Genomic DNA, 23,229 nt, shown 5'->3' with positions numbered 1-23,229 from the left:
TGTGTTCTCGGGTCACACATGAAAACCACAGGCATAAGAGACTCACGTTATGGTGTCAATCATATCGAGACCCATTTCTACACAGCAGTGGGCGTGGTCGGTCTTGGGTTGTGTCAGTCCAGACACACAGTAGTAACAATCTCCCAGGATCTTAATCCTGCGACAGTGGTTCTCCTGTCAGTCACAGAGACAATTTAAGGAGAATTTTTAAGAAAAGAAATCACCCTTACTTACACAATCAAACTGATGCTACAGCAGTTTTAAACGTATACAAAAAAATAGTAATTAGTCATGCTGAAAAAATACACATTAAAAAGCAACTTTCCTCCAGTTTAATCAAAGTCACACGAGAGGCATCTAAGAGCAGGGATGCTTTGATTGAAACATCCTGTCATTCAAATATAATTTTTCCCTTACACTGATTAATGTGATCCATACCCAGCAGTTAAATTTCTAAGTGTAGCTTCAGGCTGCTCGGTTTCCAAGAATGATTAGGTTCATGATGCAGGTGGTTTCAGACTTGCAGACTTGCAATGGTAACATCGTTAATATAAGATTTGAGTACATTTAAATTATGTCAAAATACACTATCACTCAGTATGTGATCACATTACAGTTATAAAAGCTCTGCCTTTTTTTTAATATCACATTATTTAAACAATTCATTACAGAAACTCCTTGTTAACTCAGGCCTGCAATGCCTCTAACTTGTTCTTAAGTGTCTTTGACCATTTCAAAGGTGCACTGCATGGTGAGAAGGTCAAAAAACAACTAAATAGTGAAGTTGAGGCTTTAAAACAGAACTTCCCAAGACAAAAGTTGATGTTTTGGTGGCTCTATATCTTTTTTGAGATGCTTAGCAGCTTTTAGTTTTCTCCCCTCTATTTTAACCTCTGTGCTATTGAGAGAAACTGCCTGATGCTCATTCAGTATCGACACCACCTATGGTCCTGCAACTTAAATTAGAGAGCTTGTCACGAAAGTGACATGGTCGTGCTAATCATACATTAAAACACAAAAGCTGATTGTGAAGACGGGATGAGACTGACTGTGCGGTGTATACGAGACAGTTCTGTGGCCAAACAAATCAAGACTGCGACAGAAAGATATTTGCGCTTCTTTATCGGTATCTCATTAAAAATGTTAAAAATATGGACTCGTACTAAAAATGGCTCCCACAATGCTGTGATATATTAAAGGATCAGTTTCATTTTAGGGAATAAGGTGAGTCACTCTCTACTCACTCTCACTCTTTAGACACAATGAGCAGTGGCATGAAAAAAACAGCTTACAAATATAACCCATTATTACAGGATATGAGCAACAGGCATTCATTTTACCAGGGAGACCAGGTTACCGTGGGTGCCTTCTCATAACCCTTCATTGTTTCCATGGAGGTAATGGGATTGCTGGCCATGCATGTGAAGAGCACAAAGACTCATAATTATGCACATCGGTGGGCACATGACAAGACGGGTGCTCTATTTTTAACATGGGAGCCATGTGAAATTCGGCAAGATAGCCAGGGCTCGTTAGCAGCTGCTCTTTGTCTTGTGCAAGTTTACCTGCTGTGGTCATGCTTTTTAAGTACTCAGTGGCATGGCGGCTGTTTGTACAAAATATATTCTTAGACACAAACCTACAAAAGACCGAGTGTTATGCAGCAGCAGTGTGCTGAGCGGCTCTTGGCAGTTTTGCTCTGTGAAAGACATTTTCTCTTAAATTAAAGCCCCATATATAGAACTAAAGATCAAAAGAATACCAACTAATTTGTATGAGGATTACAATTTTAAATAGCCTATTTTAAATAGATACGAAAATAAAATGACATTATTGTGCTACATAACATGTATAGCTTTCTAAATTTGGTCTGTTTTTATCTGCCTTCCTGGTTTCTTTTTTTGCACTGCAATTAACCTTTGCTGCCTTGGTCGCTCTTGACACTTGATATAGTTGATTAAGAAAAGCATGAATTTACTACAGCAACTATGAAAGAAGCATGATCTAGCCTTTACTGGACTCTTGAAACTTTCAACAAAAAATTGTTTTTTTGAATCCTAGCATATTCCCTTCTACAGCGACTAATTCTATTCTTTTTAAATGATAAATATAGCATTATACTAGACACTCTCTGTTGTGCCGTCTCCTAACATCTGTACATATTTCCAAAACTTGAACCAAAAATATCAAAGTTGGATGAATCGCTCCAAGATTTGCTGCCACTGATTTTCAGTCCAGCTCTTGTATGAGCTGGGATTCCTTTTCTCCTTGTTTCCCTTCCTTAAGGATGACTGCAAACAGCCACGTTTCAATTGAGACCATTTCTGATTAGGACTCAGCAAACAGTAGCCCTCAACTTGTTCAGTTTCCCCAAATCTTTTTAGATTAGAAAGGCAATGACATTTATTTGACAATAAGTCAAATGCATGGAGCTCTCTTTTTAGGCAGTTCTAAATTTAAATCTGTAAACAAACAAAAGGAGAGGCTGCTAGTAACAGAGTGCCTAAAGATTTAAAGCTAGTTTGTGGCCATGCTGTCTTCTTTGTTTTGCCACAACACTGGTTCATTTATGTGTTAGCTTTTGTGTTTGTGTGTGAATGAAATGTGGCTTAAAAATAAAAATCATCTGAAAATGAGTAGCGAAAGCAGCCTTAGAAGCCTCCTTGGAAGGAAACTATTAGAAATAAGAAATTAGAGGTGACTCAAGACTTTTGCACAGCACTGTAAAGACTCCCACTAAGAACTTTAAAAAAAAAAAAAAATATTGTAACAGAGCCACTGAGGTCTCTTCAGCCTAACTCTGGGCAAAGTGGAGCAATAACAGATGGGGCTATAGTGAGACACAGCTGAAGCTACAGGAAACAGGGGAAAGCCCCGGTGCTTACAGTGTCTCCTACTTTGTACTTTTCCTGTGCTAAGCTGCAGTGTGAGGGCTTAGGAGCTGATTCAGACCCAAGCAGGATTACCAGTGTCATATGACTGAAGCATTGTGGGCAATCTGGGTGGTCATCAGTGTAACTAGTTACAGAACATTAGGTAGATTTTGACACTTACTTCAATTTACAAAGAAAGAAAAGCAGTTTTAAGACAACCTTTTTTGCCATGTCTTAATGTGATTAGGATTTATACTGAGCACTGCAATCAGAACTATTGTGTGGTAGTATTAGCAGGAATGTAACTTAGCACACATTTCAGTCTACACAGACAAAGGGAAGGAGAGACACAAATACAGGGAAGCGGAACATTCAATAAATGATTATGAAGCAAAAAGATGAGCCAGCTCATCTCTTAATTTCCTACAAGTCCCTAAAGAGCAGTACACACAGTTCTTTGCCTCTGGTATGAAGACAAATATCACTGCTGTGTTGATGAGCTAAAGATTCCATTCCTGCAACTTTTGGGGGCTGAAAGGACATAAGACAAATGCCCCTCCCCACACGTGTTCCTGAATGTGCCCTGTGGTTGTTCATATTGGTAGTTGCAATGTTTTTGCAGCAGCTAATTAGAAGTAGTCAAACAGTTTTATGAATTTTACATAAGGCCATTACATATGTTCCTTTTTTTGGCTTATAAAGTTTTTCATGTCAACATTTCATCAATACAGGGAGTGATTTATTACAGGGGTAACTCAATATTTCCCCTGCCCCATTAATGCTTTTCCATCTCCTTCATATGCGTGGATGTTTCCCTTTTAGCCACCAGCTCTTTTAATGATTGAATTTAATTTCTGTGCAACAACAAATGAAAAATATATCAACACTTCCTCCTCCCAACTCAGCCTTGTGGGCTGGAGTGAGTGGGCATAAAAAAGAAATCTATTAATGTAGATGTGAAGCATTTAACAGATATGGCAAATACCAACTGTTTGGCGTTTCAGGACTGGTTTATTTTCAAAGATGGCATTGGTGTTATTGAATGTTTGATCAGAATTGGAAACACACGTTTTTCTTTAATTAACATAAAGAAATTGGTGAAAATGTATCTGAGTTGAAGCTAATGTCGTTTTGGACACTAAGTCTCGTGCAGCATTTTAAGACCAACATTAAGACCAGTCTCATAGGATATCAGTTATTTTGAGGAAAACAACATTCATTGAAGTATCGTTACAAAAAATGTAAGAGCCATTATATATGGGACTAAATTAAAATCCAGCTCACAGGATGCTACATTTATTTTGTAGCACACAGCCTCCTTTTATTTGACCTACCTAATTCATTTGCTTCTTTTTGCTTTCTGTCTGGTCTTAGGTCAAAATGATAGCAAGAGAGCTACTTTCAGTTGCTTATTCAAGGGAAGAGGTCACCACAGCAGGCAGCTTGGCATGTTTGATTTGGCTGGCTCTTTTTTCACACTAAATAACCTCACTGATCCGACCCCGACAGATTCGTGTCTCCTCCTGGCACTGAACCAGGGATATTTTGCTTGTTAAACAAATGTGTAAACTAGTACAATACGATCCGTGTATGATCCTGGAGAGTAGAAAAACATTTCTATAAGTGGTATTGCTTTGTTTAAAACCAGAGATAATGAGACAACAGAAAGATTCATTATAGACAGTGTGAGAAAAATCATAAAACCTCACAAAATCTCAGCTTCATCCTGCTACATTTTGACCCTCCTGTTAAATCTACACCATGCTGTGTTTCAGGTATTATGTAAGTTTAGCTTTTGTTAAAACTGCAATAGAAACCTTAAATGTGATTTTTTTTCTTGAAACAGAAACACTTTTTCCCACTTTCTCCTAGTCAAGAGCCCACGCTGGCTTGTTTGGTTTGGGTTTAGCGCACAGGAGTCTGAAGGAAGCAGCAGGACTTGACAGCAATCTTTGCATCTGCTCATGGGACAAACCCAAACAGTGTTATTTAATTGTGTCTACACCCAGATTTTCCGTTCTGGCAGGCAGCTGTCATCATGTGGGCAGTGACAAGTTCCTGTGCTCCATTTAAGAACAATCCAGTTTTTGGCTAATATTTTATTCAGTTGTATTTGGCTCATACTAACTGGCGTACAGACAGCTTTTCTAAAGTTATTTTTTTCAGAAAATAACAGGTTTTGAGGTATGTTATTGTTGGATCTTAGGTTACGCATACTTAGGTGAGTCATCACTTGCAGATATTTTACTACAACTCAACTAGGAAATAATTGTACAGCCATTTGTTTGTCAGCTAGGTGAACTGCTATCCTCTTAAAATCATAATCAATCATTCAAATCATATGCATTCATGACCTGCACATGCAGAAAAGGGTTATTTTATAAGCTCTAACAGTCATGTATGAGTGAATGAAAAGGAACCTATAACTTGTCAAGGAAGTAAGAGACAGAAGATAGATACATCACTGAGCCATCCTAAAAATGGAAACATGAAAGAGGAAGAGAGTGCGGAGAACCACGGGGCATAAAAGACAGAGTTGAGAGAAGTAGGCTGCTGCATGTCAATCAAAAAGCTGAGAAACAAGGAGCGGAGGAGTCTGAAAGCTGTGATGCAGGGAGGTGTTGCAAGAGGAGAGAAAAGGGAGACAAGAATGAAAAGCTTTGTGAAACTTTGTCGCAGAAACAGCCACGACACACGCACGCATACGGGCACAAAAGCTCAACCAGTACAGAGCTATTAATGTTATATGGCACCCATAACAACCATAAATTAATCTCAGTTCCTCTCACAGTTGAAACTGTTGTTTTGGGTGCTGGACAGATTGCTGGAAACTCAGCCAGGGAGAGGAAGTGTTTATAGAGTGAGAGGGGGGCTCAAGAAGACCATTTGGTGTGCCAAATGACATTAGTGTCTTTGAAATAAATGTCCCTCATCTCTTCATATCCTTAAAAAACAACCACTGCAAATGTCAATCTTTCTGTCTCTCTCTCTATATTTTTTCTATATTATTTGTAAAACATCTAGCTACGTTTAGATGATTTCTACAGTACAGTAAATCTGATCACTTCAGCTATGTATGGAATAATAATCTGGGTGTCAATCGTGTGTTGTATTTTCACAGCTTCAGCAAACACCAAGTCTGAGTAACGATAAGGTTTCAAAGCCTTCCTGAGATGCGCTCCTTGTGTTTGGTCTCAGTGGTAGTCAGCCTGGTGGTGAAGAGTTATAATTACTCCCAGCTTGTGCTCATGTGGGTGGTGGGAATCAAACAGCAAATACTGATCAGTGTGAGTGGGTTTCCTGTAAACTTCAATTTTCAAGCTACCCCCTACCCCCTCCAACAGACACACCAACTTAATATGACACAGCGCAAGAAATACAGGCTTTGTCTCTTAAAAAAATAGGGGACAGGAGCATAAAATATGTTATACTACCATTAACTTGTGCGACAACACGTGTACTGTATTTTCTTACCATCTGGGCAGTGCTTATTTACATGCAGCCCTTGGTACAGTATGAAGGGACCCAGACCACTGTCACAGTTATAGGTGTTGGTTGTAGACTCAGAGAAAACTGTCACCGGTGTCTTGGCATTATTAGGCCTCACATTCGGATTTTCTCCTTTATGTTTTTGTTCAGCCTCACTGTTCTCGTCACCCTTTATCCAGCAAGAAGCGAGCATCAAGAAAAATTAATGCCACTGTGGTCAACCTGTGCCTTAAACCTGCATTCTGGACCACCAGGTGGCGATAGCTGTGGTTTCAAAAAGACTTCTGGTTCTATAGAAGGCTATAGGTTTCTGTCTTAACCTCTGTAAACACTTTCCGGATGAGTTAATGGGCTCAGTCAGTCTTTTTAGGTAATACTGAATAAAAACAAAAGTTTATTTTGTAAATACTGACCATACTGCGTTTTAAAATGGAGGATTTCCTGTGGTGTGCTCGCTAGCTAGTGAATTGTGATTGACAGGTCATAATCCAATGAATGAAACCACTTTGACAGTCAGACTTTTTTTGTCACACCTGGTTTTTTGAAACCAAGATGGCTTCAAAGGGTTCAAAACAAAACTTCAGAAACTAATGGGTGATTCATGGTAGGTACGTCCACCTTTGATATCGACAGACATACATATAAAAGTCCATCCCAATCAAATTACACTAAAGAGTATAGCCTCCAGTTGTTTAAAAAAATTAAATGATCAATTTTGACATTTAATTCATCATCGAGCAGCTGGCCGGGGGCTCTCGTTGTGCATGTTCTTCCCCATGTCTGTGTGGGTTCTCTCCAGGGACTATGACTTCTGCCCACAATCTAAAAACATGTTGGTAAATCCAAATTGGACCTAAGTGTGAAGTGGATCTTGAATGGTTGTGTATTTCTATGCACTACCCCTGCAGAACGGTGACCAGTCCTGTGTGCACCCCACCCATCAACCTGCGACAGGTGGGATGGGCTCCAGCCAGACCACCGCCCTGAATTAGACAAGTGGAAGCAAATCGATGCTTAATGTAATTTCTTTATGTAATTTTTTTTTTCATGGTGATGCACCAATGAAAGCACCAAACAGGCGTGCCACTCCCTATCACGTTTTCTGAGAAAACAATTCTCACCGCTATCGTCTTTAATTACACTCTCTTTCTAGCAGAGATATCCCATTACTTCTGTATATGTTAGTCCTAAATAATCTTAAGACATAGTTCAAAAGTGGTGAAAGAGCTGACATGCTGAAATTTTATTGTATTTCTTTCACTCTAATGCTTATGTGGTATAAAAATTCAGACTCCCAAGCTCCCTCTGGTTAAAAGGAGATGAAACTACAGTTAGTATAGGCATTCTCATAAAGCGTGCTTCAGATTTGATGCCTTATTTCCGTTTGTGTTGAGAATTTTTGAGAGAAGAGAGAAGACTTGGTCTGCTACATCCACAGCACTTTAGGAGAACGCTGTGTTCCTGGCCCACTTCCCGTGCAGCTTGACAAGTCCAAAGCGTGGACAGGTGGTGTGGGGATGGTGCTGGAATGGTATTATGAGATGATGCCTGGTGGCCATGTGGCATCGCCCGCTCTTCGTATGGAGCAAGAGGAGTCTGCGTGCCCACAGTGACCACAGCTATGAGTCACTGGCTTTGCCACTTCCTGCCCAAGTCGATCAATACGAGCGAGGTTTTGGGTCAGGGCATTTGATGACAAGCTTCGTGGCTGGGGACAACCTTTCGGTGTAACATGAGGCTCCCAGGAAGTGGCCGAAAGATGATCAGCCCATTCACGTTATTTGTAAGTAAATGAGTGAGACAGCAAAACTCACAACAGCAATAAAACTGGCATCTTCTAGATATAGAATGTAGAAAAAACGTCTTCTAGCCAAAAATCTGTGGGTGATGAAAATGTATCTGCCACGTCGTTTCAAGTTGGTATGTTTTAGAACAAGGAATCACTTTGTTAATAAAATAGCAGAGTAACAGCAACTTTCCATGGGATGAAAACAGAAATTCAAACCAACAATAATAAGGGAAACTAACTGAACACAGATTAATTAGAAAGGCGATGACATTTATTTGACAATATGTCAAATGCATGGAGCTCTCGTTTTAGGCAGTTCTAAATTTAAATCTGTAAACAAACAAGTTAAAAATACAAGCTCTCAACACAGCCAAGTAAAACCTTCTATGAAAGCAAAAAAGGGGTTGGTTGTAATCCCGTGGATTAATGGATTTGACAAGGGTATGTGGCTAGTGTAAGTAACAGAGGCCAGATTATATGTTACTAAGGTTGTGGCAGGGTGATCTGCAGGGGCTCAACCTCCTCACCAAACATCCAGTATTTTTAACCAAATTTACATGACAGGTGATGGGGTGATATCATACCTTTTTGGAAGCATGTGTTCAGAGTATGCACAGTGTTTTGATTAAAAGATTTTGTGCTGATGGTGTCAAATAGAAAAGCAAATAGATTAACTGTGGCAGTAAAACTTAATGACAAAAGCCGAGCGGATTTTCAGCACCAAAATCAAAAAGAGTGAAATATCGACAGATGGGTTGGCTGAAACCTTTTTCACATGCAAACCAAGAGCAACTGTGGCCAGTACAACTTTGCTCTTAAAATCATTCATTTTGTTCATTCAAACAACCAGAGAGGATGCAAGATTTAGCCCTGGGTAAATCTGGCTCAGATTAAAGAGGTCTGTCAACTCTTCCTCAAAATGAAGCACTGGATAATCATATTAAGCATCATATGGGCTTCCAATATTCATAGTGACATCATGCTAAGCTAGTGGAATGTGCCAACAGCTTGTGGCCAAAGCATTACACACACACACACACACATACGCACAAAAACCCCACATGCTCACAACAATACACTATAGTTGTGTCGTGTTGCGGCGAAAGTGTGCACACAGAGAAAAAGCCACTTTGTAACAATGTCAACAGTGGCTGCAAGTGAGGGATATGTCTTCAAGGAAGGGAGACTGACTCACCGTGGCAAGCTCATCAAATTTTCCAAACAGTTCATTTAATAGTTTAACCAGTTCCTGGGCTGTACACTGAGAGGCCAGGCTGGTGAAGCCAACAATATCTGCAAACAGGATGCTGTAAAAGACAAAGGAAAGAACAATCTGAGTCAATGTAGGAAATTAATCACAGCAAACTGCATCAATGAAACAAGAATAATAGCCTGGTCAGATTAGCTGCAAGAAATGTGCTTAAAATGACTTTTTAAAATCAGTTTGAGTATTGCTTTGGAATGATGCAAGCAACATTTAAATTAATTAAGTCTAGATAGATATACAGAGATAGATAGATACATAGATAGATAAATAGAGAGAGAGAGCCTGCCCCATTCTCTAACTGACTGGCAGCGCAGTCAAGCAGAGCCACTCAAAATAGAAGCAAGAGCATTCTCACGAGGATCACAGAGGAGACATTCTAGGATATAATGCAGCCATCAAGAGTACTGGTATTCCCTTTTGACAGGCTGCATATAGGACTGAATGTGCCTGAACTGACATGTCTGGCATTTGTTTTACCCAAAATAAGCCATCTAAGTTTCACTTGCTCTTCTGGCATTGTCAGTGAATTGGAATAACCTTCCTGAGGTCAGCTGATTCAGTAGCTCATTTTAAATGTATGCTGAAAACACATTTGGGTGTTTTTGTGTGGATTTTATTCAAAATGTGAATCAGATTTAAACAGTTTTCTAAAGAAATCAAATACAAATTATTATATCAATATTATGTTATTAGGGTGATGCCTTTCTGTGTGCAGTTTGTTTGTTCTCCCTGTGCCTGACTTTTTTTCTTTTTTGTGATTCTGTCGAGTGTGAATTGGATCTTTAATGGCTGTCTGTCTCCCTGTGTTGTCCACCTATCCAAGGCATTTCCTGCCTCTCACCCCATGACTGGCCAGACCACATAATAGAGTGTCATAGAGGTCACCTAGTGAGTTATAGTGCCAGTGGATTAGAGGCCCAGAGGTTTTTTTGATGCTATTTAAATTTTATTTCACAAAAACACTCCATTCTAAACTCATTTTTATTGTTTGCCAATTTATTAAAAAAACTTGCTTGGTGGGGGTGAAATTTCTTTTTTGCATTTGAATTAATGCATGCCAGATACAGTCTGAAAACCAGTGAGCCCGGGCGAGACTAATAATGTCAGTCGTTGCTTTTTCTGCCCTTTGCGTGGTTTGCGACCTAACCACAACTATAATTCCACCTGTGTTTTAATCATCGAGTAGTCTAATCCTGATTTTTGGCATCACAACTGGACCCAGAAAAGAGAGACAGCTTACTTTACTTAGCTGGCCCAGTCTTTATCTAATCCTGGACAATAATAACACTGAACAGGTAAAATGTGAGAGGAATCATGAAAGATAGCACTTATTTCCATAGTGTAAGGTAGTTAGCATAGACCTACTTGTTTTGACTTTGTAAGTGAGATACAAGCTTAGTAGCCTGATGGTTTAGATGGATGGTTCAGGTTAAAACCAGCCCTGCTGCCCCTTTGGTTAAAAAAGAAAAAACGCAAAATATTCTGTATTAACACTATAGTAGTTCAAATGGTAGGTCCATCCTGTGTGTATAGGCAAAACGTCCCCTGTCAGAGAACTGACATAGAATTATTTCAGATTATATTTTTGTTTTCCAAAAGTGTGAAGAGTTTAACATCCTGTTGTGCACATTAATACTTTAATACAGCTTGAGCAGATACCCCAAAGAACTCTGTGATGAAAAGTGTTCGCAATGAGTTCTATGTGGCAGTGAAGAGTGTGAACTCGATCAGTCACCAAATACTAACTGTCCCGAACAACCAGCATGTCTGCATCTCATACTGATGGCAGACTGTTGCTTTCATGTAGGCTTGAGTTTTCACAAAGTGACAGAGTGCTGGATCTCTGAGAGAAGAGAGCTGCTAAATGTCATCTTGCTGTCTCACAGATGTCACCATAATGAGGGGCAGCGGACTCAGTTTGTGTTACTGTTTTAATTGGCAACCATCTGGGGCTGACAAATACTTGCAATGTTAAATACCATGTTAGTGTAAACACTTCAACTTGAATGGACTAAAACTCTAAAGAGAACTAAACTGAGCAAAGTGCAGGTTAGAGTATCAGTTACATTTATTCTAGATTTGTAATCACATTAGAATAAATATCTACTGGTTACAGTAGATGCTAATGCTAAAATATAATGATTGTTGTGATCCACGAATTTTCAGCTTTTCTGTTTTACAAAAAGGAAGAACAAAATAGTAGAAGACATTATGATTATTTTTTCTTGTCATTTACTAACATGGCTGAACATAAATAAGTTGAATGCTATGCTTGATTCATTTCCCAGTCAAGTGTGTTGGCACAAATTTGGATATAAAACATGTTTTTATTATGATATTTGCCTAATAAAGGCAAATGACTAGCTGATTGTTGTGTTTGTGAATTTCCAAATACATACATAGCCAATAGGTAATTTGCAGAAAGCCCTCTAGTGGACAAACTATGCAGTGAAGGGTGTTTCTCCCATCTCTTCACTACTTTTAAAATGTTCATGCATCAACTATGATTATATATATATATATATATATATATATATATATATATATATATATATATATATATATACAGAATTCTTCTATGCTGAACTGTTCAGATGTGATAAAAAAAAAACTAACATGACATGATGTATAACATAACTATGCATTCACCTCTAGCAAGAGTGCACCCACTGAAACCACTGAATATTTCCCGCTGTGTGCCACATATGAGAAAGGACGGAGTCAAGGGTAGCTCAAAGATAAAGGGATTAGTGAAGTTATAGGCCAAATTTTGATGAATGGAAAGGTGTTTCCAGCAGAGGAATTTTTGCAGTGAATTACAGAGAGCTGAAGAAAAAGGTGGAGAAGAACCAAATTGATTTAGAGTGATCAGCCTACACAACACATGCCCACTTATTTAATTCCTCAACTTAACACAGCTAATTTTGTTTGATACTTGAGCTCAGTTCCAAGCCAAAACTGTTGTAATTTTTCATGCAAGTAGTTTTGAATAACACTTAAAAGTTAAGTTGTTTGCAAGAATTTTCACCTTTATTCCTTTCATTTTTGCCGCCTTCAGAGGAGTGAAATGTAGAAAAGCTGAGTGAAAATCAACACTTTACTCAAGGATTCGAATTCTCACTTGATTCAGTGACCTGCTTTTTAAACCTTTAAGTCACTATTGTTTCAATTTAAACGACACCACAAAAACAAGTGGAACAGAACAGTTGAGTGACAGAGAGGCTGCAAAACACGCTATTATTATCATGATCATCACTCACTTACGAGCATCTTTACACATGCACTAATGAGTATTAGAAGCGGAGGCTGAGTACACAAAAATGCTAATTATTTTTAAACTGTCTGCCTGGAGCACACGTCTCCTTGCTTTCAGTACCCTTTTATTTAGATGGTCCTTGTTATGGTAATTAATATTCAAAACACACACATATGTTTCCTGAAAAAATATAAGGACATATGAAGAATCTATCACTGTGGCCCCTATGAGTGTCTGTGCATGAATCAGCCATGCATCCCATTGATTGCATAGTCCTAATGACTTATAACCTCATGTGATCCTTGGCTACAGTCACTTATTTATTTATTTTTACCTTCTTTCAACCAGAAACACACACACACACACACACACACACACACACACACACACACACACACACACACACACACACACACACACACACACCATTATCTTAACACTCACATGCACTGATGCACAGAGCATGAATCCTGTGTTCTGTTCAAAGTCCAGGTCATTTAGGACACAGTGCACTTACTTGTAAAAACAAGACAGAAAAGTGCTTAAATCAGAATGCTAGACCTTTTTATAGGCAACAAACAATACAGATATAAAACCATACAACATTACTGATATAAAGATATTTGCTAATATCTAATATATTGCTAACGTGTACTGCGGTTAAAGATATGATGGTGCAGTTAGAATAAGCTAAATGTTGTTTGCACGAGGAACTACATACTCAGTTCAGAAAAATGTGAGGAACGTGTTCCACTTAGCACATCATAAAGGCACGTAAATCTAATTATGTATTAACTAGGATAATTACACTGACGTTTGTAACCCTTGTACATCTGTATGGACAAGCAACCTAAATCAAAAGAAAAATCTAAATATATGTGGTAAATGGGCTGGTATTATTGAGTAAGCAAAACAAACCACATTCATTCACACACACAAAGATGCATTAACACAGTCCTTTATTTTGTGCACTTTTTAAGTATCACATTTTTTTTTTATCTATGTAGCTGCAGCATTTTTTTTATTCACTATCTTGCCTAAGGGTACTTCTGCATGCAGATTGGAGGAGCTGGGGATCAATTTATTGAATTCTAATCAGAAGACATCCTGATTTAGATCTCTTTTTTTTGTAATATATCTACAATACATGACATACATTTAGTCTCAGTGTACGAAATGTATGAATTTGTACTGAAAGACGCTACAGTCACAACATACATATGTTCTGTAATTATTGGACCACTACATGTTGCCAAATATTTGTTAAGTTTTGACATTTTGAACGCATTCAGTTTTAAATTAGCTAGCTACTCCTGGGTTGCAAACTGTCTGATTTTAAATGTCCATCAACATCTATAACTCTCTTTTGCCAAAACCTACAGAACCACATCACATTGACTCAGTGCAAAGTGCTAAAATTAACCTAAATAAGCAAGTTACAAAAAATTACTCCTGTGGTAACCAGTGTTGGTCAAGTTACTTGAAAAAAGTAATCAGTAACTAATTACTGATTACTTCCCCAAAAAAGTAATCCCGTTACCTTACTGATTACTTATTTTCAAAAGTAATTAATTACTTAGTTACTTAGTTACTTTTTAAAAACACAATTTACAACCTGAAGAGGTGATAAAGTGATAGATCTTTCAGCCCAATTCTACTTTTTCTGCATAATCCATCATACAAAATGTAATCGAATCACCAACGGTGATGAGACGGCTTACAGGGAGGAGGTCAGCGCCCTGACCCACTGGTGTCAAGACAACCATCTCACCCTCAACGTCGCAAAGACAAACGAGTTGATAGTGGACTTCCGGAGGTGCAGAGAAGTACACACCCCCATCACCATCAACGGCGCTGCTGTGGAGAGAGTGAGCAGCTTCCGGTTTCTTGGTGTACATCTGGCTGAGGATCTTACGTGGTCAGAACACACAAACAAAACAGTTTCTCAGGAGACTGAAAAGATTCGGCATGAGCCCCCGCATCCTCAGGACCTTCTATCACTGTGCCATTGAGAGCATCCTCACTGGATGCATCACCACCTGGTATGGCAACAGCACCGCCTACAACCGCAAAGCTCTCCAGCGAGTAGTGCGGTGCTCTGAACGGATAATTGGAGGTGAGCTTCCCTCCCTCCAAGACATCTACAGGAAGCGGTGCCTGAGGAAAGCGGGGAGGATCATCAAGGACTCCAGTCACCCCAGCCATAAACTGTTCAGACTGCTTCCATCAGGAAGGAGGTTCTGCAGCATCCGGTCCCGTACCAGCAGACTGAGAGACAGCTTCTTCCACCAGGCCATCAGACTGCTGAACACGTCATAGACACCTCAGCTTCACTACTGGAACTTTAACATTATGCACTCCATACTGTACAGTAATGCCACTGTTTTGCACATGTCTCAACTCTGTATATTTTTATATATTTTATTTATTGTTTACTCTATTTAATTTGTGTATACACACACACACACACACACACACACGTAGAAAAATATTTAGTATACACATCCAGAAATGCATATACTATTATATATTGTACATATATTTATTAGTTTCAGATGTAGCCATTCTTGTATTTTGCTGGTTTACATTATTGTATTTTGCACAACTCTGTTGCTTGTGAAGCTCGCACACAAGAATTTCACTCACATGTACTGTACCAATGTACCTGCACATGTGATGTGACAATAAAAGTGCTTTGATTTGATTTGATTGATTCGAATGGAAAAGTCTCTTTTTTTTAACTTGTTTTATCAGTTTTAATCTTTTAACTTTATGCATCAAGCAAAAATTTAATTATATGCAACATTCTCTGACTTGAATAAATTAGTTTAACATTTAAACCTATTTTCTGCACATTCCAGCACATAAAATAAAATATTTTTTGTGTTTACACTCAGTCTTTCAAATAGATGCAAGTAAAACACAGCAGAAAATAAATAAAGTTAAAGACTCAGCGGTCCTTTTGCTCTATTTTCACCTGTAAAGCAGGACTGAGGTAGGCGGAGGTTTACCCTGGTGCAGGTGTGCTGCGGTCAGTTGAAGAATCCGCGAGTTTCTCTGTGAATTTCCCATTACGTCGTTGCGCACTTGGTGCTTGTTTAGGGATTTTTTTCGCTGTAAAAAGAAGTTTTCTTCCCACGCACAACGGACATTAATGTTTTTGTCACTTTTTATGGAATCAAACTCAAAGTAAGGTCAGTACTTCCACGCTTTAAACGCTGCACGCTCATACTCTCTCCCACAATCGATATGTGATCCATTGTTGATCTCCACACAGCTGTTGTCACTAACGGCGCACTCGCTTACGTCACTGTCGTGAGACATTCATGCAAAAAATCACAGTTTTAGTAACGCAGTAACGCAGCGTTCCTACGGGAAAGTAACGGTAATCTAATTACCGTTTTTGCAATAGTAATCCCTTACTTTACTCGTTACTTGAAAAAAGTAATCAGATTACAGTAACGCGTTACAAGTAATGCGTTACTGCCCATCTCTGGTGGTAACTGCAACTTTTATATGTAAGATTGTGTAATCCAATCCTTCTCACATACTCTTTCATCATTTTCTCTCCAATGGCACATATTTGAAGAAAATTATTGCCCTAATGATGCTAATCTCTTATTTCTCCCTGTGGGAGTCATTACTGCTTTATGGCATGACGTGATATCAATTTAATCACAAAGTGGAAGCCACTAGCCAAGTGAAAACTCAAGGTTTAATTTTGGATGGGTCCATCTGGAGATACAGCATGTGGGCAGTGGATGTGCTGATGCTGGACCAATAAAGGGGTGAACCCAGAGGAGTGGGAAATATGCTTACAACAAATTTTGCAATAATAAACTGTAGTTTCTTCAGTGTGAGTGAGCACCTTCAAACTTCACATCATCAAAAACTTCTAATTGGTGACCTTAAAAGTCATCTTACAGCAAAGCCATTTATTGCAACACAATGTTCCCTGGATTCTTCTCACGTGCTGTTTTTCTAAGAATCATTAGTTATAATGTCAGATGAAACTGGATACAGTAAGTTTACTGGTGAACATTTGTCTTAATAAGGATTTTGTATAAACAGTATCTGTGTGTGTGTGTGTGTGTGTGTGTGTGTGTGTGTGTGTGTGTTTGGGGTGAGGAAATCTGGAAGCTTAAAAGTGCCAAAATAAAATAAATAAGTAAACTGTTAAATCATGACTTAAATGAATTAAGAATTACAATTGAATGATATATAAATTGATATATAAATTATTATGTACATAATTAATTGATTCAATGTATCATTAATTAATTTGATTATCAATTAATTTCATTTTAAACATATTTAAACATTTCAGTATTTAATTAATTATTCCATAGTTCCTGCAGTGCAGTGCATCATGTATTTATTGTATCTGTCAACCTCAAAGCCAGGGTGTGGGGCAAATCCGGCCAAAGCTAGAACCGTTACTTTGGTCCGTAGTCGATTCTTTCAGTTGGTCCTTCTTAGTTCCAAATACGGAGTTTGGAGTTGCATACTTGCTTGGTAAGTACACTTAGGGTTAGATGGGATGGTTGGATGGAAAAGCACAGCTTACAGTGAGACAGCAGTGCACTTGATAACAACAGTTCGTTTTAACTCTGTCCTTTACTGTCTTTTTACCCTTACGATTAATATTTACAATAAAAATAGCACAACAGTCTTAATTACCTTTGTTGTTTTAAAATACATTTGATCATAAATGCTCATAAAAGGCCCATTTATGTGATTTTTTTTAAACAATGGGCTGATTTGGGAAAGGTTGGTAAAAGCTGTATACTAGTTCCTTAAATATTGATGATAATTCAACAGACTATTTGGCAAATCTCTCAATGTATACATAACTCTTACTTCTCAGTGACAAATAATGAATGAAAAATGAATGCAGATATAATTATCTTCTTTTTTCTCTTGTAGATGGACACAGAAACAGTATTTCATATTTTACTTACAGTTTGGGGTGTTTTCCTCCACCATTGTGATTTTTAGGTTTATAAGCATTCTGGGATACCTGTCTGTCTTAAATCCACACCACCACCAACTGACTGTGATACTGCATGTATCATTTATCTGCGAACGATTTGTCTTGACTTGCAGGATAGCTAATCAGATGTTAAGGTCTGTTGATCAGGAACCATTAAATAATAATTAATTCAATAGTAAAATAAATAAATATGTTCTAAATTATGATGAATTTATGTTTTCATTAATTAAGTTATATATCTAATTAACTGTGTGTTAATAAATTACCTGTTTATAACTTTGATTCATGACACATTTGATAAACTATCCAAAGATGTATTTGTTGGTTTCATTTTGGCACTTTTGATCCTCCATACAGGAAGGATAAAGGAAATGTCAACTCTATGGAAATGTTATATATGGAAAAACAAAGAGTGGTAGAAATATTTAATTAAGTGCTAAATCCTAATAAATCTGATGGCTCTTTGATCCAGAGGTAGGCAGTATTAATTTCTGATCATAATTTATCACTAAATAAAAATAAAAAGGGTAATTTATTAAAATGACTTGACAAATCACTGACCTTGAAAAAAAAAGTGAATTACTGTAAGTTTATGTAAGTTAATTTTCTGTTTGTGTATACTGTACTCACTGCAAATGTATACCTGTATGGTTCTATAATACAATTTGTATTGTGTTAAATAACACTTAAATATATTCTTTTTTAGTAGCTGATAACTACAATATCCAAACATTCATCCGTCCGTCCATCCGTTTTTCTAACAGCTTATCAATTCAGGGTCACAGGTTGGCTGAAGACTATTACTACAATATCCCTCTGGCTTAGTTTTAATAAGATACTAGCCACAGTCTCAAAACATAATAAATAAAACTGCATAAACTGTGCTGCACACAGTTTAGTTTCTAATTACAGCCCTCCAAATCACATAAATCATGCCTGCATCCAGTCCAGATCACTCTCAAAGGGTGGAGCTATCTGAAGAAGTTCAAGGCACAAAAGCAATCAGCAGAGCTCCACTGAGATCTGTCCATATTTAACCAGCACACACACACAAAAGCACACACAAAAGCACACACACACACACACACACACACACACACACACACACACACACACACACACACACACACACAAAAGCAAACACACAAAAGCAAACACACACACACTGGCAAAGTGTTATGCAACAAGAATTTGGTCTCCATTGCATTTAATCCCCTGTAGCAACTTAATCCTAAGGCTAAGCAAACTCTCCTCCTCAAGCCTCCCTGCTGCTCTGAGAACACAGAGGAAAGGAGGAAGTGAAAAAGATAAGAAACGGTAACAAGGAAATGCTAGAGCATGAAATGGGAAAGGTAGCAAAACAGTTACCGAGGCATACCAAAATGGGTAATGAAAATGAGAATGCAGAACATCAAGTTTTTGTTTTTTCCCCCCCACAGAATGAAGCAGTGAAAATCATACTCTCAAACACACATATTTAGTCATTTCTAATCAAAGGTTAAAGGTCAGACATAACTAACTACAAAGTGAGGAAGAAAAGGGAAGAAGTTATATATAATAAATAATATCCAAGCACCGCGCTTAACAAAATAATCAGATTATTTAAAAGAAAATTTACGTAAATAAAATGTAAATTAATTTCATACTTCAAAGGGAATTATTACATTTAGAAGGAGTTATAGTTACTTTATAGATTTCTGCATTAAAATATAATTAGTTACTTCAGATTAAGTTATCCAGCATATGAAGCTGTGAAAGCAGCAACAGGCTGGAACACTAAAATGCTCCTTAGTGATGTGAACACATCAGCCATATGTAAAAATGCAGTAATATAATAAATATCACAAACAGAACTGTTTGAATGAGTGCTTGGAACTTTTTAGTAGAAAGTGCAACATAATCTTTTTCCAGGCCATCAGTGTTACCTGGACAATTTACAGTTTTTTCTGATTGCTTAAGCACATTTTTTGTAACTATTGGCTAATTTTGCAAAACTCTTCACACAAATAAGAAAACCTGTCACCCAATCATCAAAACATTGTAGTTCTCTTGCAAAAGCAAACACAGCTAGACTAACTCTTCACACCTTCGTAAAAGTGGTGTTTCCGTATCAAACAGTACACACAAGCCATCATCTACTAAGCACACAACTAACCGATTCTCATTTCAAGATGTCCTTATGGTGCTTGCTACAGTGTAGCAGCTCGAGTTAGGCTGGACCCGTTGGCCAGCTACCCTCAGGGTCACTCCACGGTTGATTACATGGTCCACTATTGTAGCTCTGATGTCATCAGTAATTCTATTTCTTACTCTTCCTACCCTTCCTCTCCCCCCTCCTCATTTTCCTCTCCCCCCTCCTCATTTTCCTCTCCCCCCTCCTCATTTTCCTCTCCCCCCTCCTCATCTTCCTCTCCCCCCTCCTCGTCTTCCTCTTGCTCCTCCTTGTCCTTGTCGTCCTCTTCATCCTACTTCTTCACCTCCACGTCCTCTTCCTCGGCCTCCTCTTCTTCTCACTCTTTCTGCTCCCTCCATTGTACTCCGCACACACAGCTTACCTGTATTATAGTGCTTAGGCAGATTGCAAAGTGAACGAATTATCTAAAAAAGTTTTCACATGTGAAAGTGTGCCAGACAGTTGGCAAATTAGTGTTAATGATAGCCATACATGTGTATACTTTTGCTAGGAGTGTGTTGGAAATTTGGTAATTGAGTGTTGTGCAGTGAATTGTGCCTACAGTTTTGCAAAGTGTGTGTTATGAAATTGCAAACTGAGTGCAAAGCAGTTTTTGTGCTTTTAGTTTTGCAAACTCAGTGAGTGGTTTTGCTATAAGTCTGAATAGTTTTAGAGATTGTGCTACAGGAATCACAGTTAGGGTTTAAGCATTCAGAAAAAACAGTAAAAAATACAAGTAAGGCTTCAGTGTAAACATAAACACCACCCCAACATTCTATAGTTGTTCCTCTGGACATTATTTAGTTTTTCTTAGCACTGAATCTCTTATGAGTATACTAATCTCTAAATGACTGTTTTAAAATGGAAAGGCTTTATTTAATTCACAAATGTCTCTAGGAAAAGTTCACAGCAGTGTTGCCTTGATGATAGGGTCCTACCTGACATTGTCATGACGCTGGATATAGATTTTGTGAAAGATCCTTTCTGGGGGCTTCAGGAAATCCTCCTTCATCTCCATAGCTACATTCCTGGGCAACAGACTCATTAGCAGGCGCTCCTGAGAATATGAGTGTGTGTGTGTGTGTGTGTGTGTGTGTGTGTACATTTGTGTGTGAGAAACAGAGCAAGAGAGGGGAAAAAAGATAAAGTAAGTCACTTATACAGTCGAAAGCGGCAAAGTTATCATAGGGCAAAGTGTTGGCGGTGATAAGAAATGCGCTAGACAAAAAGGCATGAAATCTAACAGAAATGAATAATGTGGCAAAATGACTTGAGGCATGGGGCGGTGGGGGTAGACATCCAATTTTACACATAGTTTGTGCAGCAAAAAAGGTGTCTATACCTGTTTTTCGTTCTCATCCTCCATGCGGAGTCTTTCTTCGATGCAGTTGCGAGCCTGCAGGAAGGCCTTCCTCTGGGCTCGTTCTGTTAGGATGCGTACAAACAGCCCTGACAGGTTGACACTGGTGAACAGTACTGTGTTGGCAACCAACTGCAAAAACACACACACATTACACACTATTACTTCTCTGGTACATTGTTGAAGACCAAATATTTAAGAAACCATTAGGAAATATTTACATCACTTTAGTTAGATCAAATATTTATACGTGTGTTGTTATGATCAATGAAAAATGTATTTTCATGTATATTTCCATATATTGGATGTATGGTAAATATTCTAATGTAAAATATGTTTTGTCATTTGGCATCTTTGTGCATTTGTTTGTGTGCATTGATGCACAATGCAGCACAGGAAGTAATTTATTTCAATTTCTTACTTTATTTAAAAGGGGCAAGCACAGAACTATAACACTAAGCTGCATGAACAGATGTGTATATAGTCAACGCTAATGGTTAAAAAAACCCCATATCATAATGCTTAAAATCAAAGCTGAATAACAATAAATAAAAACAAGCAGCCTATACACTACACTGATTAAAGTATCCATGGCATTCATATAACTACATGTATACATGTGGATGTTTGCCAGGTTTTGTTACCCCTGCTTTCAAGGACCTGAAACTGGAGTTTCACTACCCTAAACGGGCTGAATGGCAGTTTAAGGGTGTTATACCAGTTAATTCATTTACCTGGATATTTTTCAAATATATAATTTTTTATTCAATATTTTCTATGAGAAAATCTGTGACATCTCTTATAATAGACACAAAGCAGCATGACTGTATATAATAATTCCTATTGCTTGGTTGAGGCTGGCTGAGTTACTTGACACAGTTCTGCGATTGCCTATGATGTGTAGACTAACAAGCAGTCACTGCAGGTAATAAATACACAATATATTGATGAAAATAAATATGTTAACTCATATCCTCATTCACCTTTAGTATTTTCTGTTGTAGAACTTAGTGATGGAGCTTATTTGACTTTAAGAAATGTTACCCCAAAACACCTTATACTTTATTAAAATATAGCTTATATGTTTAACTAAGCATCATGAAAACACTGTCATATTTTGAAATGATGTATCCACTTCTTGTAAAATTTTAAGAAACTTTTACTGCCACAGACAGGCACGTTTCCCAGAGCGACGAATAACGGATTGCCTTGAGAACGCTGTTTTTGGCAGCAGAAGTCTGGCTTTGTGCTTGGCAGCACTGTTGGCAAGGATCAGCATGTTCAAACGATGCTCAAGTAACTTTATAGCCCGGAGTGAATAAATGTGGACATCAGAGTTAATTGGTGTAAAATACTCTTGAGCTTCTCTGTTGTGTTAAACGCAGTGTGCTCATTACTGACCTTACTGCACTAGCAACAAAATCTTTCATTCTCGGCTGTTGTACCCATTCACTGGCAGTAATGAAGATCTTCAAACTTTTACGATGCAGTAAAAAAATAAAAGGAGTACATTAACTTTTATTCGGCGACATGATTAATTCCAAGGTGTCTCATTATGATGTATACAGGTATTCACTGAATACAATACAAGGTTTTTATTTGCAATGCTTTTTCCTCCCCTTTTCTTTAGTTTTTTTTTTTTTTTTTTTTTTTTTTTTGCTGTTGTACTTCATAGTAATAGTAGTAGCAATAAGTTAATAAGTAAAAATGCCAATGATTGCTGAGTTTATTTACAATTATATTTTTGTCATTTCTTTCAATGGGGTCTAATAAAGTACCTATTTTTAGTTTTATTGTTTTTGTAATCTAAGCTTTATCTAGACAGGTAAGGCTATAAACCCATACCCCATTTAACATTTTATGGTATTTAAACTACCAAAAATGAATAAATTATGCTACTAAAAGGACCTGATGCATGATGAGACCAAAGAGGCCCTACAATAAGGTGCATTTGAAATTATAGTCAACACTTGCTTTAGTAATAAGGTATTTCATGTAGAAGTAGACACAACCATAGACTGAGTGCTTG

At 37.9% G+C, this 23,229-nt stretch overlaps 1 protein-coding gene across 2 annotated transcripts in view; it reads right to left on the bottom strand.

Annotated features, from left to right (window-relative positions):
- The window catches only part of LOC147308367 (adenylate cyclase type 1-like), a 36,988-nt gene that overhangs the window by 10,964 nt on the left and 2,795 nt on the right, over positions 1-23,229 (bottom strand). For both annotated transcript variants that reach the window (XM_086270508.1, XM_086270509.1), the window contains exons 2-5: positions 21,183-21,332; positions 20,779-20,897; positions 9,347-9,458; positions 47-174 (exon numbers count right to left, since the gene is read on the bottom strand). In XM_086270508.1, coding sequence (XP_086126634.1) covers positions 47-174; positions 9,347-9,458; positions 20,779-20,897; positions 21,183-21,332 — 509 coding nt within the window. The remainder of the gene's footprint in view (positions 1-46; positions 175-9,346; positions 9,459-20,778; positions 20,898-21,182; positions 21,333-23,229) is intronic.

Source organism: Aulonocara sp. 'chitande type north' Nkhata Bay, linkage group LG18 (assembly GCF_057382095.1).
Source record: "Aulonocara sp. 'chitande type north' Nkhata Bay isolate Kocher_YH1m ecotype deep benthic linkage group LG18, A_spYH_male_GT1.1, whole genome shotgun sequence".
Classification (NCBI taxonomy): Eukaryota; Metazoa; Chordata; class Actinopteri; order Cichliformes; family Cichlidae; genus Aulonocara; species Aulonocara sp. 'chitande type north' Nkhata Bay.
The sequence above is the reverse complement of the archived record's forward strand: the minus strand, read 5'-3'. Positions and strand labels throughout refer to the sequence as shown.